This window comes from Coturnix japonica, chromosome 2 (assembly GCF_054131305.1).
Source record: "Coturnix japonica strain WE chromosome 2, WE-NBRP24, whole genome shotgun sequence".
NCBI lineage: Eukaryota > Metazoa > Chordata > Aves > Galliformes > Phasianidae > Coturnix > Coturnix japonica.
In genome coordinates this window covers 123,360,294-123,386,218 of record NC_140664.1, presented here as the reverse complement: position 1 = coordinate 123,386,218, position 25,925 = coordinate 123,360,294, and the positions used below count along the sequence as shown (strand labels likewise).

Here is a 25,925-nt window from a genome sequence, read left to right as displayed (position 1 = left end):
GACTTTCTGGACCCCCAAATGCTGCATTGGGGTGACACGCGGTTTAAATTAGGAGTCTCGGTTCCCACTCAAAAATGTCTCAGACTTTCTGCTTCTGGTCTGAAACTTTTGGTGCTTAAATATTGTAACAGTAGCCACTGGGTTTAGTTGATACTGACCCTTGTGACACAGGACAGGGTGTATATAATTGTAACCCTGACCCGGTTCCTGCAGCGAAGAAGTTGTAACTATTCTCTCTCTGGAGCTCCTGCATGCCAGAACTTTCCTTTAAAGATGATTTTTTTTTTTATTAGTCCATCAGCATAAAATGCACCTATAAAAATAACAGTAGGTTTAAATGCTTCTCTCCCCACTCACGTGGTACCTGTCACACTGTATTAATCAGCAGCAAGAAAGCAAAGCATAGCTCTGTCTTGCTGCCTTCACATGGGTGACTCTTACCTATGAATGCCTGAACATCCAACTTGTATGTTTTCACCCGAGACTGTAAAAAAAAAATTTGTGGTGTTCTTTCTTTGTTGTTCTTCTTTTGTTCATATTAACTATAAGACAAGGAACATGACAAGCTCTGAGCATCTATTTATGTGGAGCATTCAAGCAAATGGAGAGCTATAAATATGTATGTTTGATGATAATATGAAGCTACGACTAGGAAGTTCCTGCCATCTTTTGGAGATGACCACACTAAATGATGTTTTATAGAAATAATGGTGTGTATAATTATATGTAAAAGTGTATAATTATAAAAAAATATGTAAAGTGTATAATTATATGTATATATATATATATATACATCTACTAATTACATAAATACAAAATGATATAAAAATACACTTTTAGTCTCAGGTAGAAAAGCTCCTCTTGAAACATTTCTAGACAGATGTCTCTGCTTCCCCCTATTCCCCAGAAGCCATTTTCTGCAAAGCCCTTTTAAATGTGAGAGAGGATAGAGTTTCGCAACAGTTTATTGCTAGATTTACAATGCTGGCAAGAAAGTAATTCTCAAAAAATGGGATAGTCTTGTCTCAGGAATTGATCTCTGATTGGGTTAATGGATTATACGGGCCAGACTGTGACAAGCCCACGCACAGCAGCGCTGCTGCAGAGGTGCATGAGAAGCGGTCCCTTAGGAGGCTGCTGCTGGCAGCCCAGTGCTCCTACCCGCAGGGTAACATCTCCAACAGAGCAATAGTAACGCAGGGTCGTGCTTAGTGCTCTGCTTATACAGAGCTAGGAAGAGCAGGCAACGCCGCCCCGAAGGCAATGCAAACCAAATGTGTCCCCGTGCAGGCTTGGTTAAGGAAATTTCTAATTACTCCCAACTGAAGTGTTTGAAACTACCACCAGCAAGATGTATCAGTCAGCACAAAGAAGGTTAATTGTCTTGCTATGTATTTTCATATTAGCAATTGGACTTAACCATGTTAGCTCCTTATGCAGAACTGAAATTCACAGTACGCACAATCGGCATTTTGTACTTCAGATATACATGCTATTTTCAGTTATTTCTAGATGACCTTTGTGACAGCAAAATATGAAATAGCAGCTGAAATGCTTTGGTGTGTCCAACTGTGTTTTGTGGTGGTGTTTATTCCCCCAGATCAGTGCATCCCACAGACTGTAGCATACAGCCCTGCGGTCTGTGAGCTCTCTCTGCCATGGGCAGCTGGATCCTGCTGCCAGTGAGGGCAAGGTGAAAGCCTTTAGCCTTTGGCAGGAGGAGCAGCAGCGTTCCCTCATCTGCAGCACTGAGGTTTGGCAGCTCCTCCTCATGGGCTCTGGTGTATGGCGGTTGTTGCCTCCTTGTCTCCAAAGGGCTGTTGTGCAGTACTAAAACTGAGCTGTGAGGCACTGGGGTGATGGCTGGAGCAGCAGCTCAGGGGGAGACATTCTGAAGGAAGATGTGGGAGAAACCCACTGAACAGGCAGAAGAAGAGCTGGCGCTGAGGAGGTAGGGCAGGTGTGAGACAGGGAATGACTGGTGGTGGGGAGGCAGGAGCAGTGTGGTGCTGAGGAGGAGTGGGGCCCTGTCAGCATAATGCTGCTTTCACTTCAGGGGTCTCTCACAGAATCACAGAATGATGAAGACTGGAAAAGACCACTGAAATCATCTAGTCCAACCCCAGCCTGTCCCACCATACTCACTAACCACATCCCTCAGTGCCACATCTGCACAGTTCTTCAACACCTCCAGAGACTGAGACTCCATCACCTCCTTGGGCATCATGTGCCAGCACCTGGCCTTTCTGAGAAGGAATTTTTCCTAATATCCAGCCTCCCACATGCAGATCTGAAAGACTTGGCCTTCATCCATGGCATTTTGTCACTGAAGCCAAAGCCTGTGCAACTCAAACCATTTGCCATTGCTCCCACTTAAGTAGATCTGGAGAAGAGAAGGCTCCAGGGAGGGCTGATAGTGGCTTTTCACATTCTACAGGGGGCTGTAAGAAGGAAGGGACTCTTTAGCAGGGTCTGTTGTGATAGGATAAGGAGAAATTGTTTCAAACAAAAAGAGGGGAGATTTAGATTGGTTGTAAGGAAGAACTTTTTTACAATAAGTGTGGTGAGGCACTGGCACAGGTTGCCCAGAGAAGTGGTGGTTGCCCCATCCCTGAAGAAACCCAGGGCCCGGCTGGATGGAGCTCTGAGCAGCTGATCCAGTGTGGGTGTTCTTGTTCATTGCAGGAGAGTTGGACCAGATGACCTTTAAGAGTCCCTTCCAACTCGAATGTTTCCATGAGTCTATGATTTATTTGCATCATTTTAACCTCTGTTGAAAATGTCATGTATATCTCAGCTAGATTAACGTATTAAAACAAACAAACAAAAAGTCCCTATAGGAAATGTTTCAACTAAGCAGTTTATTTTGCTTGTAATTAATGCATTTTTACCTAAAGTACAAGTTATAAATAAAAATAAACTAACAGCAGGTAGTTGTCTGCTGCTGTCACTCCAGAAATGGACAGCTGGGTAATTACAGACCATCAAAGAACTGCTGCACCACTAATTATTATCTTTAAGAATTTACCAGCCCTTCATCATTCAAAAGAAACTTGTATCAAAGGCTTAAAATATATACTATTAATAAAATCAACCTATTCAATGGTGCGATGGCTGCTACTTGCAGCTCACACAGGATGAGGCATCTTTCCTTTGTTGCTCTGTCTAATAGAGAATGCCATAATGGGAAACTGGTAACCAGATCTCATTTTGCTACATGTATGTTTCATAGCTGCAATTCTCCCCTTATTTAATATCAAAACTAACTAATCATGTTTTATAAATCAGATTGTCTAGGCTGTACATTACCATGATAATTTTAGTTAAAAACTAGACTTCAAGTAGATAAGATGTGTGTGTATAGCCCCCAGAGAACTAAACTCGGATTTAATACATTCTTGCCTGTGATATTTGTATTGAGTAGAACCAACATTGCAGCACAACACTGCAAAACGTTTTTATGCATGTAGTGGTGCTGTGGTGGTGAACACTCTTGTCCTTGGAGGGGGATTGGTCCATGTAGTGTGATGCTGGTTGTACTGTGCTGCCATCAGAAGTACTGCAGAGCTCCTGGATCCTGCCAAGACTTTGAATTTAGCATTATGATACTCATCTGCTAATCAAGCCTTTGCAGATAGCAGACAGACTGTCTCCAGCAAGGATGCATCCACTACCTAAACTGATCCATATAGTTTGTGTACCCATTTATCTTGTGTTTAGATGAGAATTAAAGAACCAGTCCTGTGGCTCTCATTCAGAATACTTATATAAGATTGAACTGCTCATCTGAGTAGGATTTCCAGGCTGGGGGTTGTAAACCTCCGTAAATAGAATGCTGAAATCATAAATAATATAAACCAAAAGCTAAATATTGTGCTCTGCTGCTGTTTTCATCGAGACAAATGCTAATCATCATTAAGGCATGTCAGAAATATGGGGATATATTGGCTTAAATGAAAGGTCAGTTGCAGTCCGTGGTTATTTTTAATTCATTGGCTTGTTTTCAGCAGGCGTGTCTGTACATAGGATAATCTCTTGCCCATTTTCTGCCCAACATCTCTAAATCTATCATAGATGGAAACAGAGCTGGAGGAAGAGGAAATGAACAATTTTCCAATTTATGCAATTTAAGAGAAATATTGGGGGGTGGGTGTCTCTAATGGCTGCTGGTTAGATGAAATAGAAGTGGTCTCCACCTACCAAGCTGCAAAAGCCAAGAGCAGACAACAGGAGAGGACAGAGATGAGGCTTTTAGAGGGTTCTATGGTCTTATGAGACAGGTTTTGTTATAAATCTGCATACGTGTTATCAGATTGGATTCTGGGACCTGTAAAAGACCGCAGGTATAATTTTTGTTGCTAACTTCATTGTAAGTTTTAACATCCTATAGCTCAATATTTTTTGCATCGTATTTTAATAAGTTAAAAACACAAAAGAATTTCAGAAAATGAGCAATTCCAAGATTGCTTGACAGCTTAATTGAGAATTCACAGATTTAACAGCCAACCTCGTTATTCTAATTTGGACAAGGACTGAAATTTTCCAGGTGCACGGCAGACTCACACGCACCTGTTTGCTTTCTGATTCTCTATGGATATGTTGCAAAGAAGAAAAAGGATGAATTTCTGAGTATCTGGAAATACCAATAGTGTGAATGCATAAGGAATACAGTTGTTACAGTGCTCTGAGTGTTAGCAGAGTATTTAAGAGCTAGTTAATGTTGTATCAGCATGAAGAGGAAGGTTTATAGGGGTTGAAAATACGCTACATATGTCATATGATTTTCATACTTGTTATTTGTGGTTAGGTAGTTACTGGTGCAAACAGAGCAAGTGTACAGCACATTATCATGTAGTGTGACCTCTTCTGTTCCTGCTTGTTAAGTACTGCACATGAGTCTTTATTTAGGGACAAGCTGTTGTGGGGTTGTTTTTTCCCCAAAGAAATGTCTCTCATGAAGTTTGTGAATTACGTGTTTGTGGTGAGAGGGAGCGAGTTTGTGTATATCCCCAAAATACATTATAATGTATTCTAATAATAATGAAATCCCTCTTTAGTCCTCTGAAGATCCCTATGGGAAGGACACCTGGGAAACAAGGTTGTGGTTTGTCATAACACCCCTGGCTTCTCCTACTTTATAAGGATCACTTGGGACACGTAATAAAGGTAACCAACCATCTTCGTACACTGTATGTGTACTTTTAGATGCATATTGCACTTCTGCTTTACCTTCACTTTCCTAGGCACATGATGCTAAAGGGAATTAAGATAAAGTGCAGTCATCTGTCCTGCTTCCATCTTGTAGCCTTATCATATATTAAACTCTCAGACCCCACAGTGTTCTGCAGGAGATTATCCAACAAATGATAAATCCTCCGTAGGAGCCATCAAAGCATCACTGCCAGATTGCAGCCACTAAGAAGACCTCACATCTCTTTCACTGTCACTGCATTATTGATTAGCCTGCAAAATACCGAAGCTGTATTGACTGTAAATATTTAGAGATGAAGAAGGAAACGCTGTCCTTGAGGTATCAGCAGCCCTCTATTTCCTGAGACCTTCTGTTGCATTACTCTGGCTACCTTCTGCCTATTGCATGCTGCACAGTGATGTGTTCGTCCTGCAGACCAGCAAAGTGGGCAGGTGGCTTCAGCTTGGTGGGGCCAGTGGTCATTGAGAAGCTGGAAGAGGAAGGAGAGTGCTTGGTTGAAGACTGATTGGTTTCACACGCACACTGGACAGAAATTATAGGAAGAAAAACTAATTACCTATTTGTATTTGTTTTAATTAGTTTGCCTCTAAAAATCATCATAATGGCCCTGACCATCTAGGCCACAAGGTCTGAAGCAGTTCTACGTGGCAGTAACTAGCTTGCTGGTAGCCAACGTATCAGCTGAAAGCTCAACACATTTCATCTCAGCATACAAGGATTTTCCCAACCCAGTTAAAGAAATACTGTGTGCAGAAGGGCTGAAAGACAAGACCTTGACAAATCTCAGCTTTTGGATCCATGTGGGAGAAATCCATAAAGGGACTTTGCAGTGAATAGTAATGAAGTACACAACAAAATAACTCCCTGCAAGTTCAGCAAGTTGCTTCTTATTGTCCCTTCTCCAAGAAGTCCCTGCTGAGCTGCATTGGTGCATGCAGGCCTGGTTAGTGTGCAGTTAGTTCTCTGCCCGGTACTTAAGCTAAAATCATTAACACGTGTCACGTGTGTTACCTGAATGAAAGGAGAGTTCACGGGTTATTATTGCCCATTTTTTCTCCTTGCTCCTGCACTTCCCTGTTTCGATTACAAATCCTCCTCCAGGCATAAAGCAAGCTGGACACCTACAGTGCAGCTAAAGAGTTATTTGTTCCCTAGGTGGACACTAATGAATGACTGCAGTGCTGCCCTGAGTGAGGGGGTCCCCACTATTAAAAGTTTAATAGAAAGATCTGAGAAGCTGGGGGCCAAGAGGAGGAGGAGGGGACACGGAGCTGTGAGTAACTCAGTAAGTGCCTTCTCTGTTCCTTTGCTGCAGTGGAGATTATACCATCCATTAGGACAGGAGCAACTGAAGAAAGGTCAGTTCTCTTTTCATTCTCCTTTTGCCTTCAGTCTCACCACAAACTGTTGAAACTGCAAAAATAAGTTGGTTCCTTTCCACTGTAAAATCTGGAAAAGCAGCAGGAATATGGCCCATTTGAGAAATGAGCTAATTCAGCTTTTGCTTTTCTGATTCCTTATCCCTTTGCTTCCCTCCCACTCCACTCTGTTCACTTATTTCCCCTCTAATCTCTCCCTCCTTTTTTAATGTCTTTTACTTTCTATGCCATTATCTTTCCTTACCTTGTACTTGTCAAGACTGAGCAGAAAGGTTCTTTTTTAATGTCTCTCTCTTTAAATATCCCAGTGCCCACAAGAATTCCTGCCGATGGTAGGTGATCATAAAGCTTCATAGAGCATTGGAGATGCTCTTGGCCCCTTGTTTTAACAGAGGTAACTAAAAACATCTTCATTTTTTCTCACTCCCACTGGTAGGGGATTGAGACCTAATTTCATTTTACTTTTTACTTTTTGACTAGACCCAGTTACTGTGCTGTTTGTCCATGTCTGGGACCATATGAAGAAAAAAGATTGATTATAATCACAGAGAAAAAGAATTCCTCTCTTGTGTATTACTTATAGAATCCTTATAAGAAATAAACAAGTTTTTTGAACGCCATTCTTGCTGTAATTTCAAGAAAGATATTTTTATTGCATGGTCAGGTCACCCAAATGCGTTGTACCCTGGGGTACAGAAGGGTGCTGCTTGTATTCCAAGGGGCAAACAGGGAACAGTGCCAGAAACAGCTTCTTTGCACTGGAGGTGTCTGAGAGTCAGAATGGTGCCAACCATAACCTTGGTAATTGAGGTTTATTTTCATGATGGGAGTGATGAGGTCATAACCTCCCAGTTCCTCTATTTTGGCCATGGAGTTGTAGGATTGGAAAGCTCTGCTAATCTTTTGATAGCTGCTAAAACTTGAATGGGAAGAACAGAAGTAGAATGGGTTTGCCACCGTTCTTCAGACCCCAACTGTCATCTCTCATATGGTTCTCTTCTAGCAGGCAATGCAAGAGCAGTTTGGGCCTTTAAAAGCATCCAGAAAAGAGTTCTGATACCTGAAATTTACACTGAATCTCTTTGAAACCATCTAATTAAGCAAAGGCCTTAATGGTGTTTCCTATTCAACCTGCCAGAACAGGTTTCTTCAGATCACTGTTTGGCAGAACATGTTGGATTCCTGTGTGGAAATATCTGGAGTGGGTCCACAAAACTTAGTTGGGCTTTCCTTTCTCGCAGTCTTTCCTGCCCTCCTCATGAACATTTGCTTCTGGCCAAAATGTGGCTCTGGTACAGATGTAAAGCTGGTTAGTGGGAGCACTCAGTAACTTCTGGGGCTGGGGCTGGTATTTCCAGGTGAGAGTATTTCAGGGAGATGTTTTCCTGAGCACAGCAGGGATGCAGTATTTGTGCTCTGATGATTTCTTAAAGTCTGCTCTAAAATGTTTTTGTAACTCCATAGTAAACAGGTTTAACTTGCAGACAATGTCTGCTTCGATGTTGCTCTGAATATAACTGTTTGCCTGAGCTGAGGCCTACGTCCAGAACCAAAATTGAATCCTGTGCTTCAGAAAACATGAAAATAGGTTGCTGCCCCCGAGAGCTCAGACTGGCAATCCCTCTGCTTTCCTCTGCTCCAGATTTTCTTGATACTCAGTATTATTTTAAGAACACTTCAGATTTCTCAGCAGGTGCAGATCTACAAACCTGTAAGGAAATTTCTCCCTTTCTCACCACAATAGAAAGAAGTTCTTGAGGGAAAGAAGTGCCATGTGAGAACCATCACTGTTACACTCCTTTGTGTTGTGCTCATTTCTTATGTTAGCAATATGTTATTTTATTTATTTTATTTTTTTAAAGCTCTGCATGAAAATTAAGGTTTTTTTTGTCATTGTTGCTGTTGGTTTTTTGTGGAAGCTGCATAAAGTGACTACCATAATGATCGAAGTCTTTCCAATAGTCAGGCAGAACAAGTAGATTGTAGGGAACTGCAATGCAAAATTCCCTTATAGAATGTTGGGTAAGATCTGAAGATCACTTCTGAGTCCACTCCTCTCTATTTGATTTTGGGCTTTTTTGTTGTAGTCGTTCACAGACGCAGCCTATACTCCAAATAATGCATCATAGCAATGGCTGATCTTTACTTTTGTCACAGGTCGCAGTGAAACAACATCCTGTCTCTCCCGACATGAGTGAAGCTCTACTTCTCCAGCTCCAGACCCAGGCAGTCTGTGCCATTTCCCTTTGGTAATCATGGCCATGGAGATGGGATGGTGCTTGACTTGCAGGTTACCCGACAGTTTGCTATCAGCCACACCTCACATTTCTGGATTTGTTCATCTAGATACAGCCTTCCTTTTGTGTGTGTGTGTGTGTAGCTTGCAATATAAGAGAAGCCAAAGCTAAAATATCTGGAGAGGTCAGGAAAATGCCATCATTCAGCCTTGTTCTTTGTCTCAAAATCAGGACAATCCTATTTGCAGAGATATCCTTTTGGTGGCAGCCATTTAACTATCAGACTAAAGGATGATACACATGTTTAGGAACAGCAAATGGATAAAGTCAGTAAAAGTGTGATGAGTGTGGATCTAAACAATGGCGAATCGATAAACAAGCAATTGAATAAAAATACCTCCACGTTCTTTTTGTTTGAAGAATGAATAGAGCAGAAGTTTTCAGGCTGCTGGAGGAAGGTGTCCATGCCAGGGCTGTGAAAGAGAAGGGGGAATCATCTGCTCATGTTTGAATGTGAGAGCTTTGCACTGAACAAATCCTCAGGCTGTGATTAATTATGAGGGAAGGTGGGAAGTCAATTCTGATAAAGTAATAAAGGCAATGCTGGCTTTTCTTCTGCTACATTTAGTCAGCCAGGGAGGTAAATGTAGCTGACCTATGTGAGCACAGGAAGGTGCTTTTTAAAGGTTACTTTTTGGAGTAACAGCTCCCTGCAGCCACTTCACATTGTCCTTGAACTCATTAATAGGGTGATTCTGCCCTGATACATCGGAATAACAGTTTAACTTGCGCACGTTATGGATAAACTAATACCAGCCACCGGGAAACTGCCTTAACCCCAATGCGCGGCCATCAGCCGTGCCGCAAATGCGGCAGAGCGGGGCAGTCTCTGTGGCGCAATCGGTTAGCGCGTTCGGCTGTTAACCGAAAGGTTGGTGGTTCGAGCCCACCCAGGGACGACGGCCGCTCTTTTGGCTCTAACCCGCCCGGCCCCCCCCCCCCCCCTCCCGCCGTCGTTTTTGCTGTGCCGTCGGCAGGATGGAGGATGGCACATCAGCGCTGGCGGCGGTTCAGGCGCCGCGTGTTGCTGAGCAGGGGGGCCCCCGCCGGGGAGCAGCGCTGGGCGCAGCCGCAGCGGCAGCAGAGCCCGGAGCTGAGCGGAGCCGGGGAACGAGGGATGGCTGCGGAGCCGGGGAACGAGGGATGGCTGCGGAGCCGGGGAACGAGGGATGGCTGCGGAGCCGGGGAACGAGGGATGGCTGCGGAGCCGGGGAACGAGGGATGGCTGCGCCGCCGCCTCGTGTCCGCGTCCCACCGCGGGAGGGGCGGCCCGGCCGAGCCCCGCTCCGCGCCGCACATCGGTCGGGCCGACCGCACTGCGGCCGTGGCGGCCCCGGCTCCGCGGCTGCTGCTTTTATTCGTTCGTTCCTTCCTCTCGTAGAGCAAAGCGCGAGTGAAGGGCTCCCAGCTGAAGCGCAGGGCGGTGATGAGCGGTGATGAGCGGTGATGCGCTGCTAACGCGGGTCGGAGCCGAGGTGCGGGAGGCAGAGCCGCGCGATGCTGCGCGCTGCTTTACCCAGCTTTACCCGGCTCTCGTTGCGCTTTGGAATAAAAGAACGCCCCAACGACTTTTCTTTTTTCTCTCCCTGGTGGACGAAGCTTTGCAGCCTTCACGAGCGGCGCTAAATTCATCGGAGAGGAACGGAGCCGGGGGAGCCCCGCAGCCCCGCTCCGCTCCTAACCCGGTGCCGCAGCAGCTCCCGCTGCTCGCCGTGCCCGCACGGAGCCGTTCTGCGGACATGAATGTGGAAAGTAATTCCGTCCGAAGCTTCGCCCAAACGTATCAGTTGGGAGTCGGCACCTCCGCCCTATCTGAGCCCGTGACCGGATCGAAATGATCCGTGTGAGGATCCTTCGGCCGTGTGAGGCGCGGTCGCCGCCCGGAGACACTCGTGCGAAGTCCACTGGGATGTACCTGCAGCTCCCAGGGAATAGAATTCATGTTACAAATACTTCTTCGCCCGGCGAAATCGCATCTCGCCGCCGCTGTGAGCACATCCCCTCCTGGGGGTACCTGCAGAGTTGCGGAGAAGGGACGGCTCTTTGGGGGCACCGAAGGGTCTTTCTGAAGTAATCTCCGGACCCGCAGCGCTACCGGCGGCTCTCACTCCCGTACAACATTCCCGACAGCGGCAGCTCCCTCCCCTCGCCCGGTCCCGCTGTCCGTCGGCCGGGAGGGGCGATTCCTCTCGCCGCTGGTTCCGCGGTGGGCGCAGCTTGAGCCGTTCTCCGCGCCCGGAGGTGCGGCGCCCCGCGTGGGGCAGCGCCCGGGAACGGGGCCGTCGAGGCCATGCGGGGCCGTTCCCAGGGCAGGTAGGCAGCGCCCGTCCCGTCTGCTCGCTGACCTACAGGGCGGTGGGAACGGGAAACGTGACACATCTCGGGAGAGGACGGGAACGGAGCGTTGTGCGAAGGTGGGGGAGGGTGGGAGGGGGAAAAAATGAAGAAAAAAAAAAAAAAAGAAAAAGAAGCAAATAGAAGTGAGTGAAGCTTTGAGTTATCGGCCGTGAAGAAAGCTTGCAACTGCCGCGCAGTGCACACACAGCCCACCGGGCTCTGCCTTTAATCCATGTACTTCTATTCAGTGCAGGATACACGCAGTATCAACAGCCCACAGCCTCACCGTTCGATACTTATAGGAAAAAGACGTGGCACCGTCCGAGCTCCTTACTATAAATCCCGAGGCGGGTTTCAGCGTTGGCATTTCTCTGTCCCAACCGAGCAATTCCCGGCTCGCGTTTCCAAGCGGCGAAAGGCTCGAGAGACATCGGAGCGGCGCGGCTCAGAGCGGCACACGGACCCGACGGGCACCGGCACCGCTCGGCGGGACCCGCACGACTCAGCCGAGGGGTCACGGACACGAAAGGCCGCTTCGCCTCCGCCGTGGAAAACCCGGCTGGGGGAGAACTCGGAGCCGGGATTGACCCTCCCGGGGCTTCCCCGCAGCCTCCCGAGAGCGGGCCCCGCCGGGCCGCCCCCGCCTCGCGGTGCTGCCATTGGCCGCCCGCCCCGCAGCTGCTCAGTAGCAACCCCGGCGGGGAGCGCGGCTGCCGGCGCCCGAGCACCGCTGGCCCCGCGGGGCCGCAGCTCCTCCGGGCCGAGCGTCGTGCGGGGCGGCGGGGCAGCCGAGCCGGGCGGTGTCCAGCCGAGCCGAGCCGTGCTGTGCTGTTCCGTGGCTAATCGGTGTGAGCCGTGCCCTGCTCGGCCGTGTTGCTCCGTGCCGAGCCGTGCCTTGGCAGCAGCGCTGCGTGCGAGACATCCAACCCAAAGCAGCGCCCGAGGATTGCGTCGAAGTCCGAGCTGGAAATACGGAGGTTTTTAAGGAAAGCCCTTTGAGCCGGTGCCGATATTTAATGACTCGTAGGGGCCGTTAAGATGTGGAATAAAACACTCGTCGTGTTAATAAAGACGGGGTTCGAGAATATCGCAACAAGAAAATTGTAGAGCTCCCAGAAAGGGTGCAGAAAACAGCCATCTTGAATATTTTAATCTCTGGCAAGTGTTTCTTTGGAACAAAATGGATGTTGGAGGGAAGCAGCACGGTTAACATTGCCGGAGCCTCCCGTGACAAACGGCAGCCGAACTCCGGGCACGGAGCGGGCAGTTTGGGCTGACGCCGCAGCCTTTCATCCGCCTACAGTGGCAATAAATAATCATCGGGGAACGCCGTGCTCTGGAAATCCCGCACTCCTCTGAGCGACGGTGCTTTTGTAACGCGCGGTTCGCATCGATCTGTTCGCATCGACAGAAGTCACACGTGATGCCGTACAATCACCGTCTGGGCTCCATCAGCACCGACGGGCGGGCGGCTCCGACCCACCGAGGGGCGGCTGCGGGGGCTCCGCGCTGAACCGCTCCGAGCGCCGCGACAGGCACCAAAGGCGAAGGGGGTTTTTGGTGCCGGGTGCCCGGGGGTCGGGTCAGGCCGGGGTGGACGGTTTGTTGTGTATTCGTGATACGAACCAATGATCCTCAGGATCCATTGTTTGCCCATAAAAATCACTCTAGGCTGAAATTAGCCTGACAAATCCCCAGGATTTTTCCCCGCTTTTAGTAAAATGGATTAACAGTTGTTTTTTCCCTCTTTCTTTTTTTTTACTTCCCCAGACCGATGGTGAAAACAAATACAACGTGTTTTCAGATGCTTTTTGTTTTCACAGAACTCCCGAATTACATTCTCTCTCTCTCTCTCTATCTATCTATCTATCTATTTATCTCCCCACCCCCCACCCCCCTTTTAACTCCCAATTTTGGGGCCCTTGCACTCCGGTTAGGCCTCTCTAAATTTAAAATACCATTGTCTGAAGGCACGAGTGTGAGCAGCGAGTGCCGGAGGGCGGCGAGGCAGCGGGTCAGGCACAGGGCTCGGAGAGGCGTCTTGGAGGCGTTATTTATTTAGTTAGGTCCTTTTTGCTGTTTGCTTACTTTGGACCTGCTCCTCCTGCAGATAAGCTCAGCAGAAACGGCTCGGTGGAAAGAAAAAAAAAAGATGAAGAAAAAAGCCAAAGCCAAAGAGAGCTAATAAAAATAGGGCAGTGATGGCTGGGAAGCATTGTCCCGAGATTAAAGAACAGGACTGCAGGGCAGAGCCGCCTGATTTTATTGACTTACAGGTTTCCTTAATGTCAATTTAAGCAAAATCTCTTTTCCTGGGTGCTCAGAGTGAGTTTCCTGTTGAGATCTGTGTTGTTCTTCTTGGAGTTTCTGAGTTTTCAAGGCAGTTTTGAATGGCTGCATGCACAGCTCCTGGTCATTTCAGCCCCTGAGTACGGATTTAGTTTTTGTTTCTGAACGTTTTTGCTCTTATTTCTCTGTGCCATACATTCCCCTGTGGACCAATGCCTTAATATATATTTAGCATCTGTTCCATAGGCATCCCGATGTTTGAGCAGTGTTCCTTGAGACTGCTGGATCAAAAGGCACTGTGAAGTCACGCAGCTTACAGCTCTTTTCTACAAGCGAGCACGTGGGAATCTGAAAGGAACCGTGGCATGAAAAGCAGTGAGCAGAACTGCTGCAATCCGAGTGATGAGCTGCAACCTTCTGTTTCTGTAAGAAAGAAAAAAAGGAAGAGCCCAGAAACAGTAGATGGTAACGGAGCTGCTGACTTCTGAAAGGACATCTCATCCTAAAGATGAAATCAGCATTCTGTTAGCTCAACTTGTTACTGCTGTCCATGGAACAGGAAGCTCTCGGCTGCACTAATACTGGGAATGTGGAGACTGCTGTAGGAACAGAGTGAGGGCATCAAATAAGTGGAAAGCTTAAAGAGCTGCATGAACCTGTTGTGAAAACCTGATGTGGGAAAGGCACGTGGGATGCCAGGGGGGGAACAGGGTGCCAGGAAGGGGCTGAGGAGATACGTACACCTCTCCATTTTGTTATCAGATTTGAAGGGCAAAGAAATGTGATAAGAGCACACGAGTTAAAAATAACTCTTTAATGAGGACTGAAGAGAACAAAAAATATAATATTATCTTCTGTAAATGATAAGGCTTTTATTTGTATGATCCATTTGCCCTCATATGCCTAAAATACTGTTACATGAGACAAGGTCAGGCACTAACCTCCGCTCACTGCAACATTCATTTACCAGCATCAGGAGCTTTGGTAAAAACCTGCAAGCACATTGTGGTACATAGGCAGATGGACAGAGAAGGCTGCGGGGCTGTGTCCAGCCACACGTTCCTGCAGGGCATGGGAAATCTGGCAGCTTCCATATCAGTGAGGCCAAAGGGATCTGTGAGTCTGTGCTCACTGGAAACAGCTGAGTGCTCCAATCACTTTCTTTTCTGCTAACAACTATTAGGTGTGTATGGGAGCAGTGCTTGAACAAGCTGAGCCCTGTTGGAAAGAAAAGCCTAGTTATGAATCAGCGTGCTTAAATCAGTTGTACTGCTTGGAAGGTTACTGTGAGCTGATGCACTAATGCAGCAGAGATCAGTTTTAGATTCCTTTCTATGCATTTCTTGCAAACATTTCTGGTTCTCTTCTACATGTGTGCTCAGATCACTTCTCCAGTTACCTCTTGCTCTCCCACCTGGATGAGAATGGGCGCTTATGGGAGCATCTGGTCGAAATTCAGACCTTCGCTGTTATCTGGGGACATCATCTATCCAATGTTGGGTCTTTTTTTCCTGGATGAATGAAACGTTCTGAAACTCACAGCTTGTCTCTGCTGATCGGCCCCTCTTTGCTTCCTGGCGTTGGGGTGGATGCAGTCCAATGCTCACATGCTGAGCACTGCTGGGCCTCGTGGGACCACGGCCTTTGGTGCTCTGAGTAGCAAGGAGATGGGATGCTCTGAGCTGGGGTGCAGGGGAGGAGGATCACACAGTCCCGGGCAGTGGGAGCACAGCACTAAGTGGCCTCTGCTTCTCCCTCCAAGCAGCTCCCTCACTTAGAACTTGCTCCGCTGCTTGCCTGCGTTCATAGCTTAAAAAATGAGGATCTTCTGCATGCCCAGCCTCAATATTTCCTTTTTACAGTCATAAGATCCAGCACTTGCTTTTTACTGCTGTCACATGCTTTAAAATCACAGATAGGCCAGTTGGAAAGGTAATAATTAGGAGCTTATTGTGGAGAGAAGATAAGATTATCTGCAGAAGAGATTTATTATTAGCAAATGAATAGCCCCATTTTCAGGATGTAAGAGACTTATACACATTGCCCACTGGACAGTTTTTTAGTTTCCAGTTTGCATTAGCACTGAAAGAACCTTTTGGGGCCTATTAACCAGCTTTGGAAAGTTTTCTTGTAGTGGAAAAAATTGTAAGGGATCTGGAAATGAAGCCTCATCTGGCCAGTGGGTGTTCATAAAGTCTTTAATGACTTCAGCAGCCTCACGTGGGATGGAAACCACCGGGCTGCCTTTGTGGAGGACACAGTGTGCGGTGCTGAGCAGTGCAGGGTGCAGTCCAGGGTGGGGGATTGGGCTCTGCCCATGGCTCGGTCAGCACTTGTCTTCTGTAAATGATTCTGTGCTACAGGTTGCAAGGGAAAAGGAGAAAAAAAATATTTCTAATTACCTCTAATTATTTCTAATTATTGTGAGCTTCCAATTTAGTTTGTGTTGCTTTGGAGAGCACGTGTAGCTACAGTCACAGTGCATTTGACTCAGAACTGTGACATCGCTGTATATGTTCAAGTGGCTTCACAGTGTTTCTGGAGCCTTATACATACTTCCGTAGTTTCACTGTTACTCAGACATCTGTGTGCTGTAACTCAGGGCCAGCTCTGCGCCTCTCAGGGGCAGCCCAGCTGCAGTGGTAATGCATGAGGGACACGGCTAATTTATGGTTGGTTTGACAGCGGCTACAAAAGTGGAATGATACGAAAATAATACTCATTCATTTTTAAAAAGCCCTTCGGTGATCAGCTCCAGCCTTGCCTGTGTGGCACACGGAGCAGATGATGCTGTGCTCGGGCTGGTGGGTGTCATTGGCCGCTGCAGATTGCATTGCCCTGTGAGAGCCATGCTGATTTTCAGCGACCATATTTCAACCAGTTTCCTTGTAAGGATATTTAGGGGATGGTTGTCTTAGTCTCAGGGGCTGAACGGACTGTTGCTGGAAGTGAGGAGTGCTGTGATGCTTCTTCTAGGAAGAAAAGGCTTCAGGAAAACTCTGCATGTTGTCGTTGGCTTGAGGAAAGGTGGCTTTATCACTCAGCTGTCAGGCTCTGCTGGCCATGTGCTGCTCTGCTGGCCATGGGGTGTTCTGCTCAGCACTGGGAGGAGAGCTGAAAGCACGAGGCCAACCATAACCCTGCATGTGTGCTGGGGAGCTGTGCCAGCTGCAGCAGCATGGGCAGCATGGGCAGTGCTGTGGTGGTGAGGCCAGGAATGGGGTGATCATTGGTTATGTGCTGAAGCCCATTACCTCTCTGACCCTGACTTTGCTAGGATTCCCTTTGAAAGAGGAGCAGGCTTTGGCTGCACCATGACTTACCTTGGAGGAACAATGGATTGCTGAAATGATGCTTGGCTGTCTGGATGCTCAGAATGGATGATGCCTTAGCACTGGTGTTTGGAGCACTCTGCTGATTTAGCCAGCAGTTCCAGACCCAGCGGACCCAGATATTGAGCCACGTGTATTTATGTGTGCAGGTATACGCCACATTGCTGTGCCAGTGATGTGAGCATACAGCAGCTGGGGAAGAGGCTGTTGTTGCTCTCTGGGAAGGCAGAGCAGCTGCTGAAGACAACACCTGCAGGGACACTCTTGTGGCTCTCAGAGGTAAAGCCTGCCAAGCCTCAACCCTCTGCATCATAGGCTGACAGGTCTGAAGAGGAATGAAACCTGTTTGCTTTTGTGGCTATGGCTCGGTGCCACACGCTCACTGCCCACCACGTGCCAACCCACTAGAGTATGGAAATGAAAGCACTCCCCCCCGTGATTCCATCCCCTCTCTGCGCTACTCTCAGGGTGCTCAGAGCAGCCCAGGGCAGGGCCAGGCAGTGCAGTACAGCCACCCCTGCTGCTCCTGCCTGTGCTGAGCTCTCCAGAGCAGTGTTTCCTGCCGGGGAGTGACACGAGTGCTGTCTCTGGCAAGATGAATTCTCTCCTCACTTCCCCTCTCCTCCTCTTCATTTCTCCCCTCTCTCTTTGCAGGCTTTGGCTTCCGAGCTGCCCAGTTCCCTTTGTGTGCCCCTTCTTTTTCTCTTCCATTCTTCCTTCCGTTTTCCCCATTTCTTGTATTCTCTCTTCACTTATTTTTCTCTCTATTATCTTTCCTGTCCTCCTCTGCATTCTTTCGATCCCAGCAGGGCTCACGCATACAAATTGACCCCCTCCCAGCCAGTAATGTGATCGAAGCTCTTTGTGGCTCCTGCTATCTCTATGGTAACTATCAGGGGGGTCTCAGAGCAGTGGCAGACCCAAGCACCGGCCCACGTACTGCTGCTCCTGCTGGTGTTACACACTGACCGCATGGGCCTGACTGCTCATTTAAATCTGCTTATTAGTTAAAAAAATACCAGTGTCTTCGGGTGCTGAACGGGGGCTTTGACTGCATGCACGGGGGGAGGCAGGCAGTTGGGTTTTCAGGGTTTTGAAAAATGGTTTCTGCATTTGGAACTGCTTTACCTGGGGGTTTTCTGGCCATTCCGAGGGATGTGGAGACAAGGGTCATGCTGTAAAAATGGGTGTTTGCATGGCAGAGGTACCATCGGCTGTGCAGCTGGCATGGATGGAACCAGCACCAGCTGTGAGCTTGGCCAGCTATGGACACAGTACTGGGTGCTCCCAGTGCCCTGAGCACAGGACTCCCCTGGGCCTGGCATGACTTGTGGGTGGCTGCTGTCGTGCAGGTATTACAAATGAAGCCATAGGTGAGCACTGCCTTAGTAACATCTGCTTGTCCATAGCCCTTCAGTGGGTGTGTGACAGCAGGCTGCGTGCTGCAGGGATAAGGCACTCACTTAGAACTTCTGGAGATCTAAAATGCAGAATACAACATTAATTTCTTTCCAGCACTTTGGGAAGTTGTTATTTATGCAGTAGATACGATATCTAAACCACGTTTCATGTCAGGACCGTACTCTTTAAAATAGCTGTGGGGTTTTTCTTTGCCCCCAAATAAATGCTTCTATAATACATCCAAAAAAAGCAGTCCTGTTTCTAATTCCACCAGTGAACTCCGTTAGTAACATCCGCTTGTTGGCAGATCTGTGGGAATTTCGCAAGATTTACCTGATGTCTTAGAATCATTTCTGTTTCATTTCTCACATGGCTTTGCAGCAATTTCAGAACATAGGAAAACACCAACCAGCCACATGGTATCTGTATGTAGGGCTGCAGCAGTCAGGATGTGCAATGCCACTGCGTTATTGACCCCGAAAGCATCAGTTTGCTCAGATCCTTGAAAAGAATAAGCATGGGAAGATGATCATTAGCTTTATCGCAGCTTTATTAACTGTTTAGCTCATTTAGGTGTATTTAGACTGTGAACTGTTTACGTCTACTGACCTTCGAATGAAACAACACGTATGAACTGCACTTTTGGTGAAGTCCATCCGGCGATGAAATGGTTAACACTGTGGGCATTTAAGTGCTCATAATTAACAGTCCATTAAGATGAATGGAGAAAGTTCTCACTTAGCCATCCATTGTTTAATCCCGTCTGTTTACAGACTCAAGGAGGCAACAGTGTGTGCGCGCACATGCCAGCCCTTCTGCACCGGGGGAGTCGGGAATCCCGTCTTAGAATAAAGGATACTTCAGATCATTAATAAACAAACAAATAAAAGCTTTTCGAAACGCGGGGGGCTCCTCAGCAGCACGGAGCCGCTGGAGCTGCTCGGAGAAGGGTGCCTCGATCTGAAGCAATACGCCGTTCCCTTATAAAGGTCTGTATTTTATAGGTACCGTTTTTTCCTTGTAAATAGTTGGGAGTGTAATTAATTATAGGCAATAAATCATAAGCGCGTCCCACAGCTGCACGGCCCGGCTCACAGGCGGGTGTGCCGGCGCTCCGAAGGGGACAGTGGCAGCAGTCACTTTCGCTGGCCTGTACCCTTTGTAAATACCTTACACACACTAATATGAAGAATGCACCCAAAAGGGCCTAATGCTGCTGAGATGCTTAGCAGAAGGTCTCCTTTTGGCTGCCTGTCCTGGATAAGTGGTCACAAAGGAAGAGAAACAGCATCTTTTTAAAACAGAGTATTCAGAAGCACTGCAGTGGCTGGGCTCCTGCATGTATCTCTGTGTAACACAGATGTGCTGCTGTGGACATGCAGCTACTACTATAACACAATGTATAATGAGCAGGGCTGTGCAGACATGCACTGTCTCCGATGGGCAGTGAAAGATGATGCTAAATGGTGCTGATATAATCGTTTCAAGAAATGACAGTGGTTTTTTAAGAATTCTAATCATCTCTAATAACAAAGTGAAGGACACGCAGAACAGCCTATTTTCTGTGTGCCCAACACTTGGTTTCCAACTACTCACTTTATTAAGTGCTAAGAAAGCTTCTCTGACAGTCAATGTATGACACTGAAATAATTCTAAGCATGTTTTGCCAATATTTATAGTACAATAAATGGATCATTGGTTGTTTTTAAGACAATGCGGACAATTAACTGTGTTCACATGATGTTTTTCATGTTACTGGATACTCGGGTGGACACACTGGGTTTTTAAACTTTCATTTTAGGTCAAGTGGCCATTACTTACTGCAAAGTGAAACGTGGCAGGGCACCCCAAGTAGGTGTGCACAGCTGCCAAGGGCCTCTGTCAGCTCCTCTTCAAGGCAGAATGAAGCTCCTGTAAACTTGTCTAAGTGATGCCAGCCACTCGTTTCCTAACCAAATGACGGCATTCACCAGGACTGGAGGCCAGGCATGGCCATCTTGTTGGTTGGAGGATTTTTTAAACCTTCATTTTTCTTTCCCCAAACGTTTTTGAAATCCCATCTGTTTTATTCATAGCGTAAAGGAAGGAAGAAAATCAATAATTGGTCCCCAGTGAGCAGGAGCTTAATTTTAACTGAGATCTTGGTGTTTGCATGCCCGGGGGAAGGGCTGCAGCAGATGCTGCTTGGGAGCCTGCAGAATGGATGTCACTGGGAATCTGTGCTCTGAGGTGAGGTGAAGCCTGTCTTGAAACTCAAGTTAAAGAGTTTTTGTTTTCTTATGCCAACATACTTCTCCTTCCTGTCAGAAATAGGGATTTTTGAAGGAATGAAGGGATAATAATCTCTTGTCTTGATAAAAATGAGTGATGATTTCGAGTTATAGAATTATTCTGGTCTCACTGGGACACATAGTGATCCACTCTGAGTCCTGGGCCTTGCAAATTGCTTGTCTGTATGGTCAGACACTGGAGGAAGATCAGAGCTGCAATTAACCTATTTACGGCTAAAGCTTATGTGTGGTTCACTCAGAAAAACAACCCTAAACTTCAAAACAAAAAAAGACGGAAAAGTCACAGAACAAGAGACTGAATAGAACAAACCTGGTTTTAATTAACTATCAGATTGGTTGCAAATGTTTTCAAACGCTCCTAACATTAATGCGTTGGTGAGTATATTGGAAGCTCTCTGCAAGTGGCATAGCTCTCTAGGGAGGACACCAGTGGTGGAGATGCTGCATCTGTGATCACACAAGCCAGTCCCTGTCAGGAAGGACACTGCATCAGAAAGGATGCTCCACCTGGAAGGACGTTCCAGCAGGAAGCAGCAGAGTCTGGGATGGTGCCTGGTGGTTGCCCAAACAGAAGCATCTATCTTGCTTCATCGAAATGTGTTTTGACTCCCATCTACTGCTTCTGCTGCTGCAAAAAATCAAGTCATTTGGTGTGTCCTCACTTTGAGACACTTCTTCCCTTTGAGTCAGCTTGGGGCCCAAAATAGCACTGTGGATTTCTTCTCCTCCTTCACATCACTCAGTGATGTGCATTGGACCACTCATCTACTGGTCCATCTCATACAAACAAGTCAGCTGCCTTTCTAGATGGATGCAGTGTGCATGGAGACTCGAGGAAAGTGTGCTGGGATGAGGTATTTGAGGGAAGCACATGCTATTGAATGTTGCCATTGCAAACATTTGACAAAGGCTTTCCACGGGGCTGGAATGACTGCTGAATTTTAATAATTGGTCTCCAGTTACAAGCTGCAGCTGAAGGTGGTGGCATGGTGAAAGAAAATGTGTTGGCATCTCCACAGCTGCCAGTGTTTGAGAATATAGTAGTTTATTACAGTCAAACATGCAAAACTCTGTGGCAGTACTAAATGCTTAAATAACTGACACTGGTAGATGTACAGTGTATATTTGCCCATTTAGGCTGAAAACTTAATTTCAGATCATTTCCAAAATAAATGGGCCATTGATTCTTGTGTGAAGACAGGAGTTGCACTTGATGATCATTGGAATCCCTTCCTGCTTGGGATATTCCATTCTGTTCTATTCTGCACCTAAAACACTGTGGCAGAATCCTGCCTAAGCTGAGGTGTTTCTTTAGGAGCAATAGGAGGTGACTGTTTTAAAGAACCAGTGTTTCCTATCTGCAGAGCACTGTTCAGCTGTAATTCATTATGGTGAAAAGCTCCAACCTTTACATAAAAATGGTAACTGTGAGAAAACAAGAAGGCTTTGAAAAATGTTTTAATAATGAAGTTGAGCAAATCATTTTTAAAAGAATTTACTCAGGGAATGTAAATAATATAAGAACTCTGATCTCAGCTCACCAGAGTCATGAATTTTTAAGTTTCTTTAATTAATGTCTATATTTGAATTATTATCTGATTAGAATGTTTGATGCTTGCCTGGAGTAGCTCTTGGTCTGAGTTGAAGAGCAATAATCAGCTCTGCTCCCTTTATTTGGCAGATGAGGGTGCAGGCATATCACTGGAGATTTCTACATGTGTGATTTCAAACCTTTCCCACATATGTTCAGCGTTACTCAGCTGCAAACACAAGATATCCTGCAGCCAGGATACCTCCAAGCAGGTACCATTTTTAGTTACTGAGATGCCTGTGTGGCTTTTAAAAACTATCACTTTACACTGAACCCACGAGGCCCATGTGCAAACGTTTCGAAACCTTTGCGCACATGCTGAGCTCTGTGTGTGAGTCCTCAATAAGCATGGCTTGTGGGCAGCCATCGTGGGTTCTGTCTGCACCGCCATCTAGCCTAGGTAGCACATGCTGGAATTTCAGCTCCATGGGCGACAACAGCGGTAACAGTGTCACTGCAATCCAAATCTTCAAAGATACTTAAATAGTTCAGTTCCATACAGACATTTAAATGACGTGAATTTAACTGGAAATGATGTGTTTGAATATGTTACCATCTGGGAGCTGTGTCTAAGGGCATATCAGAAAGATGGGTCAAAACAGGACCTTGAATGCTGGTACAGTTTCTTGGTATTTTACCCGCTGTGAAGGATCACGCAGCCAAACACACATGGTTTTGATGGGATACTGTGCCAATACATTTGGTTAACACAGGAAAGCTGCCCACAAGGTCCCTGCAGCAGGGAAGGAACGTGGGTCAGCTGCTGTTCTGGTGATGGCCCCAGCTGGATGCTTACCCTGCATCTGCTGTGGGTTGTGCAGCAACTCTGCACCAGTGTGAGCTTCATCTTTGTCAAAGGAGGAAAATAACTGTGTCAGGCTGTAACACTTTGTCTCAAAGTCTACCTGGGACCTGTTAGGATCTGGTTAATTTTACTCTTATGGAATAAGTTGCCGATGGGGAAATGTCTTTGTAGTGCCATGCAGTTTGATGTTTGACTTACGTTTTGAGTGTGAGGACATAACTTCTTTGATAATTCCTCTTGTAGGAGGATCGCACAAGAGAAAAAGTGCTAAACTGGATCTCCTGTTTCTGCCTTAATTCCTGTCACTTCTCAGACCAGCCTGCAGTCAGGCTGTGTGTGTGTGTGTGCAGCGCTCTTGGTAGGCGCTTTGACTCAGAAAGCTTCTACTGGCCTAACAAAGTAGAAACATTTACAGGACTCATCATGGCTAAGTAATAATTTTAATGGGGCAGTTAATTAGCTCTGCTCTTTTCAGGCAGGAACATTAAAATTTAATGAGAATTAATAATTTCATAAAGCATGGAAATACGTTGCCCCGAGCAAAATATGGGAAAGCCCGTTATCACAAACAGTCATTTTAAATGAATGTAGTGACATTTTCTCACATTGTTGGATGATAGATAATATTTGTATGTCATAACTCTGGGTAAAGTAGATATGCTGTGTACATTCAAAGGCGTGTTGGTTTAAGAAACAATTTCCAAAGTCCCAGTTGCTCGTGAATAGGAATACAAACAAAAACAATGTGTTGTAGTTGTGATTCTGTGTCACTGCTGAATTTTTATCCATTGTTTTAAAAACAAAACTACTGATCACCTTGAAGGACCATGTAAGAGCAGCAGGATTCCTTTGACCTTGCCTGCATTAGTGTGAGTCAGATCTCTCACACTACTTATCTGAACAGAATATGTTACCTATTTGTGGACAAGATGCCACAAATGAAAGGCAGAAAATGCTTATCAAACAAATACATTTGGGGCTATTTTAGCTTGACAAAATTTGGTCACATGTCTAAAGTAGCAAACAACACTTTGTTTAAAGGGATTTTTCCTTTGGCAATTTATGTTAATGCTTAGCTACAGATTTGCGTCTAAGCTATTGTTTGCAGTAGGAAAGGAAACCATTTCTCATTTCCAGATTCAGAGCTGCTTTAAACTGACCTGACTTCCACTGCACATCACCAGGTTGTACCCGTATCCACAAAGGGAGGGTGGGATCCCACAGCTTTAATGAGTGTTTTAGAAGCCCTAGAAGAGAGAGGAGATAAAATTTTTCCTTGTTGAGGATTACAATGCTAATATATATATGCTTTAGCTGGTGATGACTGTTCTTCACAAAGTTTTTTCTTCTGTGCTTGAATATGAATATACATATATGACAAGTAAATCAATAAATCTGAGATGATGAGTATTATGAACTGGCGTTCTGAGTGTGGCCAAGGCTTGCATGCTGAACAAATACTGAACAAAGCAGAGGCAGCCAAAAATCAGCTTGGTCCCCATTCCCTGTTCCTATGGTGTGGTGCAGTTTCTGTAGTCCAGCTGATGCAACAGGGCAGAGATTCAGTCTGCCATTGCTTCTGATTTTACTCCTGGAAGAATTACAGGCTGGGCTAAACACACCAACCCAGAGGTTTGGGGGCTGGGCTGTAGCACCCCAGCATTAGATCACGGTTTGTGCAGAGATCTGAATTCCACTTGCTGCAGAAAAACCTCAACAAAGCACAGAAGGACCAAACTATTCAGCCTTGCACAGTGCAGCCCATTTAATTCCTTAAAAACGCAGAGGAGCAAGATGAACCATTCTTTCTTGCTGTCTCTTCTGAGCAAAAAAGTAATGAGATAAAACCTGGCTTGAACTTCAAACGCACAGTGTGTTTCCCACCACAGATGTGAAAGAAAACTGGCCAGGGTATTCTTTTTCTGTAAAAACTGGTGTTGACTATTAAAAAAAAAAATTACAGATTTTTGACATTCATAATAATATGTATAATATATAAATTAGTAATCAGTAATATTTACAGATATAGGCACAAAATTTGTGGGGGTAATTGGTGTGAACATTCCAAGTGTTGGCCATCCAAACACATAACAAAACATGATCTACTTTCATAGTTTTACATTGAATTTTATGACAATTAGAACTAAACGGGATGTTTTTTAGCCTCTTTTTCATCTTGCAAGCATGGTGATTTATATCACAGCATACGGGGTCTGCACGTGCAGGTAGCAGACAGCCGGCTCCTCCTGCCCATCCTGCAGGGCTCTCTGCCATGGGAGCTGTTGGGTTTTCTGCCTGGGGGTTGTGTTCCAGCAGCCCCCATCCTCACAGGGGTCAGTGCTGTGGGGAACTGTTCTTTTTCATTTATGCATTATCCCAGGCTGGATACAGCTCTGAGCACTCTGGTCTAGTGACTGGCTACCCTGCACACAGCAGGGGGGTTGAAACTGGATGATCTTTGGGGTCCTTTCCAACCCGGGCCATTCTATGATTCTATGCCACAGAATTCACATTCACAATGATTATTAAAAAAAACGAATGGAGAAAATGGCTTTTCTTTTTGGCTTAACCCAGACCTTTTATGTTATTTTAATGTTAGCTTAGAATTTAGTTAGAAAGCAGCTGGCACCAACTTCTTCTTCATCATCATACTGTGAGATCTAAAATCTGCTGTTTCATCCCTCAAGATATGAGTGTCTTACGGCTGTATTTTATTAAAAATTGATGCCAAAGTTTTCTTTTCTGCATTTGGAAATCCTTTCAGTCAATTAACAGCAAAACGTAAAGCTTTACATTTGGTGAGAGCTACTGTAATTATATTTACTTTGCAGTTTATTGCCGTATGCTTAAAATGATTGTATGTTTGTATTACACCTAAAAACTTCATTAAAAGAACATTAAAGCTGCAAAGTCTGGCATTCTGAAACTAAGGAAATGATGGAAGTCTGTTTTTCTTTGCAACTTTAACACTCTGTAGGGAAATCAGAACAG

The 25,925-nt window shown here is 46.0% G+C and overlaps 1 protein-coding gene and 1 non-coding gene across 2 annotated transcripts; both read left to right on the top strand.

Annotated features, from left to right (window-relative positions):
- Positions 1 to 9,713: 9,713 nt before the first annotated feature.
- TRNAN-GUU (transfer RNA asparagine (anticodon GUU)) lies at positions 9,714 to 9,787 on the top strand. Its single transcript has one exon. It is a non-coding gene; the product is annotated as a tRNA-Asn (tRNA).
- Positions 9,788 to 9,866: 79 nt separating this feature from the next.
- LOC146762145 (uncharacterized) lies at positions 9,867 to 11,363 on the top strand. Its single transcript, XM_085538707.1, has 2 exons — positions 9,867 to 10,363; positions 10,488 to 11,363. Exon 1 carries the CDS (start codon positions 9,867 to 9,869, stop codon positions 10,323 to 10,325), a length of 459 nt encoding a protein of 152 aa, XP_085394833.1. The 3' UTR covers positions 10,326 to 10,363; positions 10,488 to 11,363.
- The last annotated feature ends 14,562 nt before the right edge of the window (positions 11,364 to 25,925 follow it).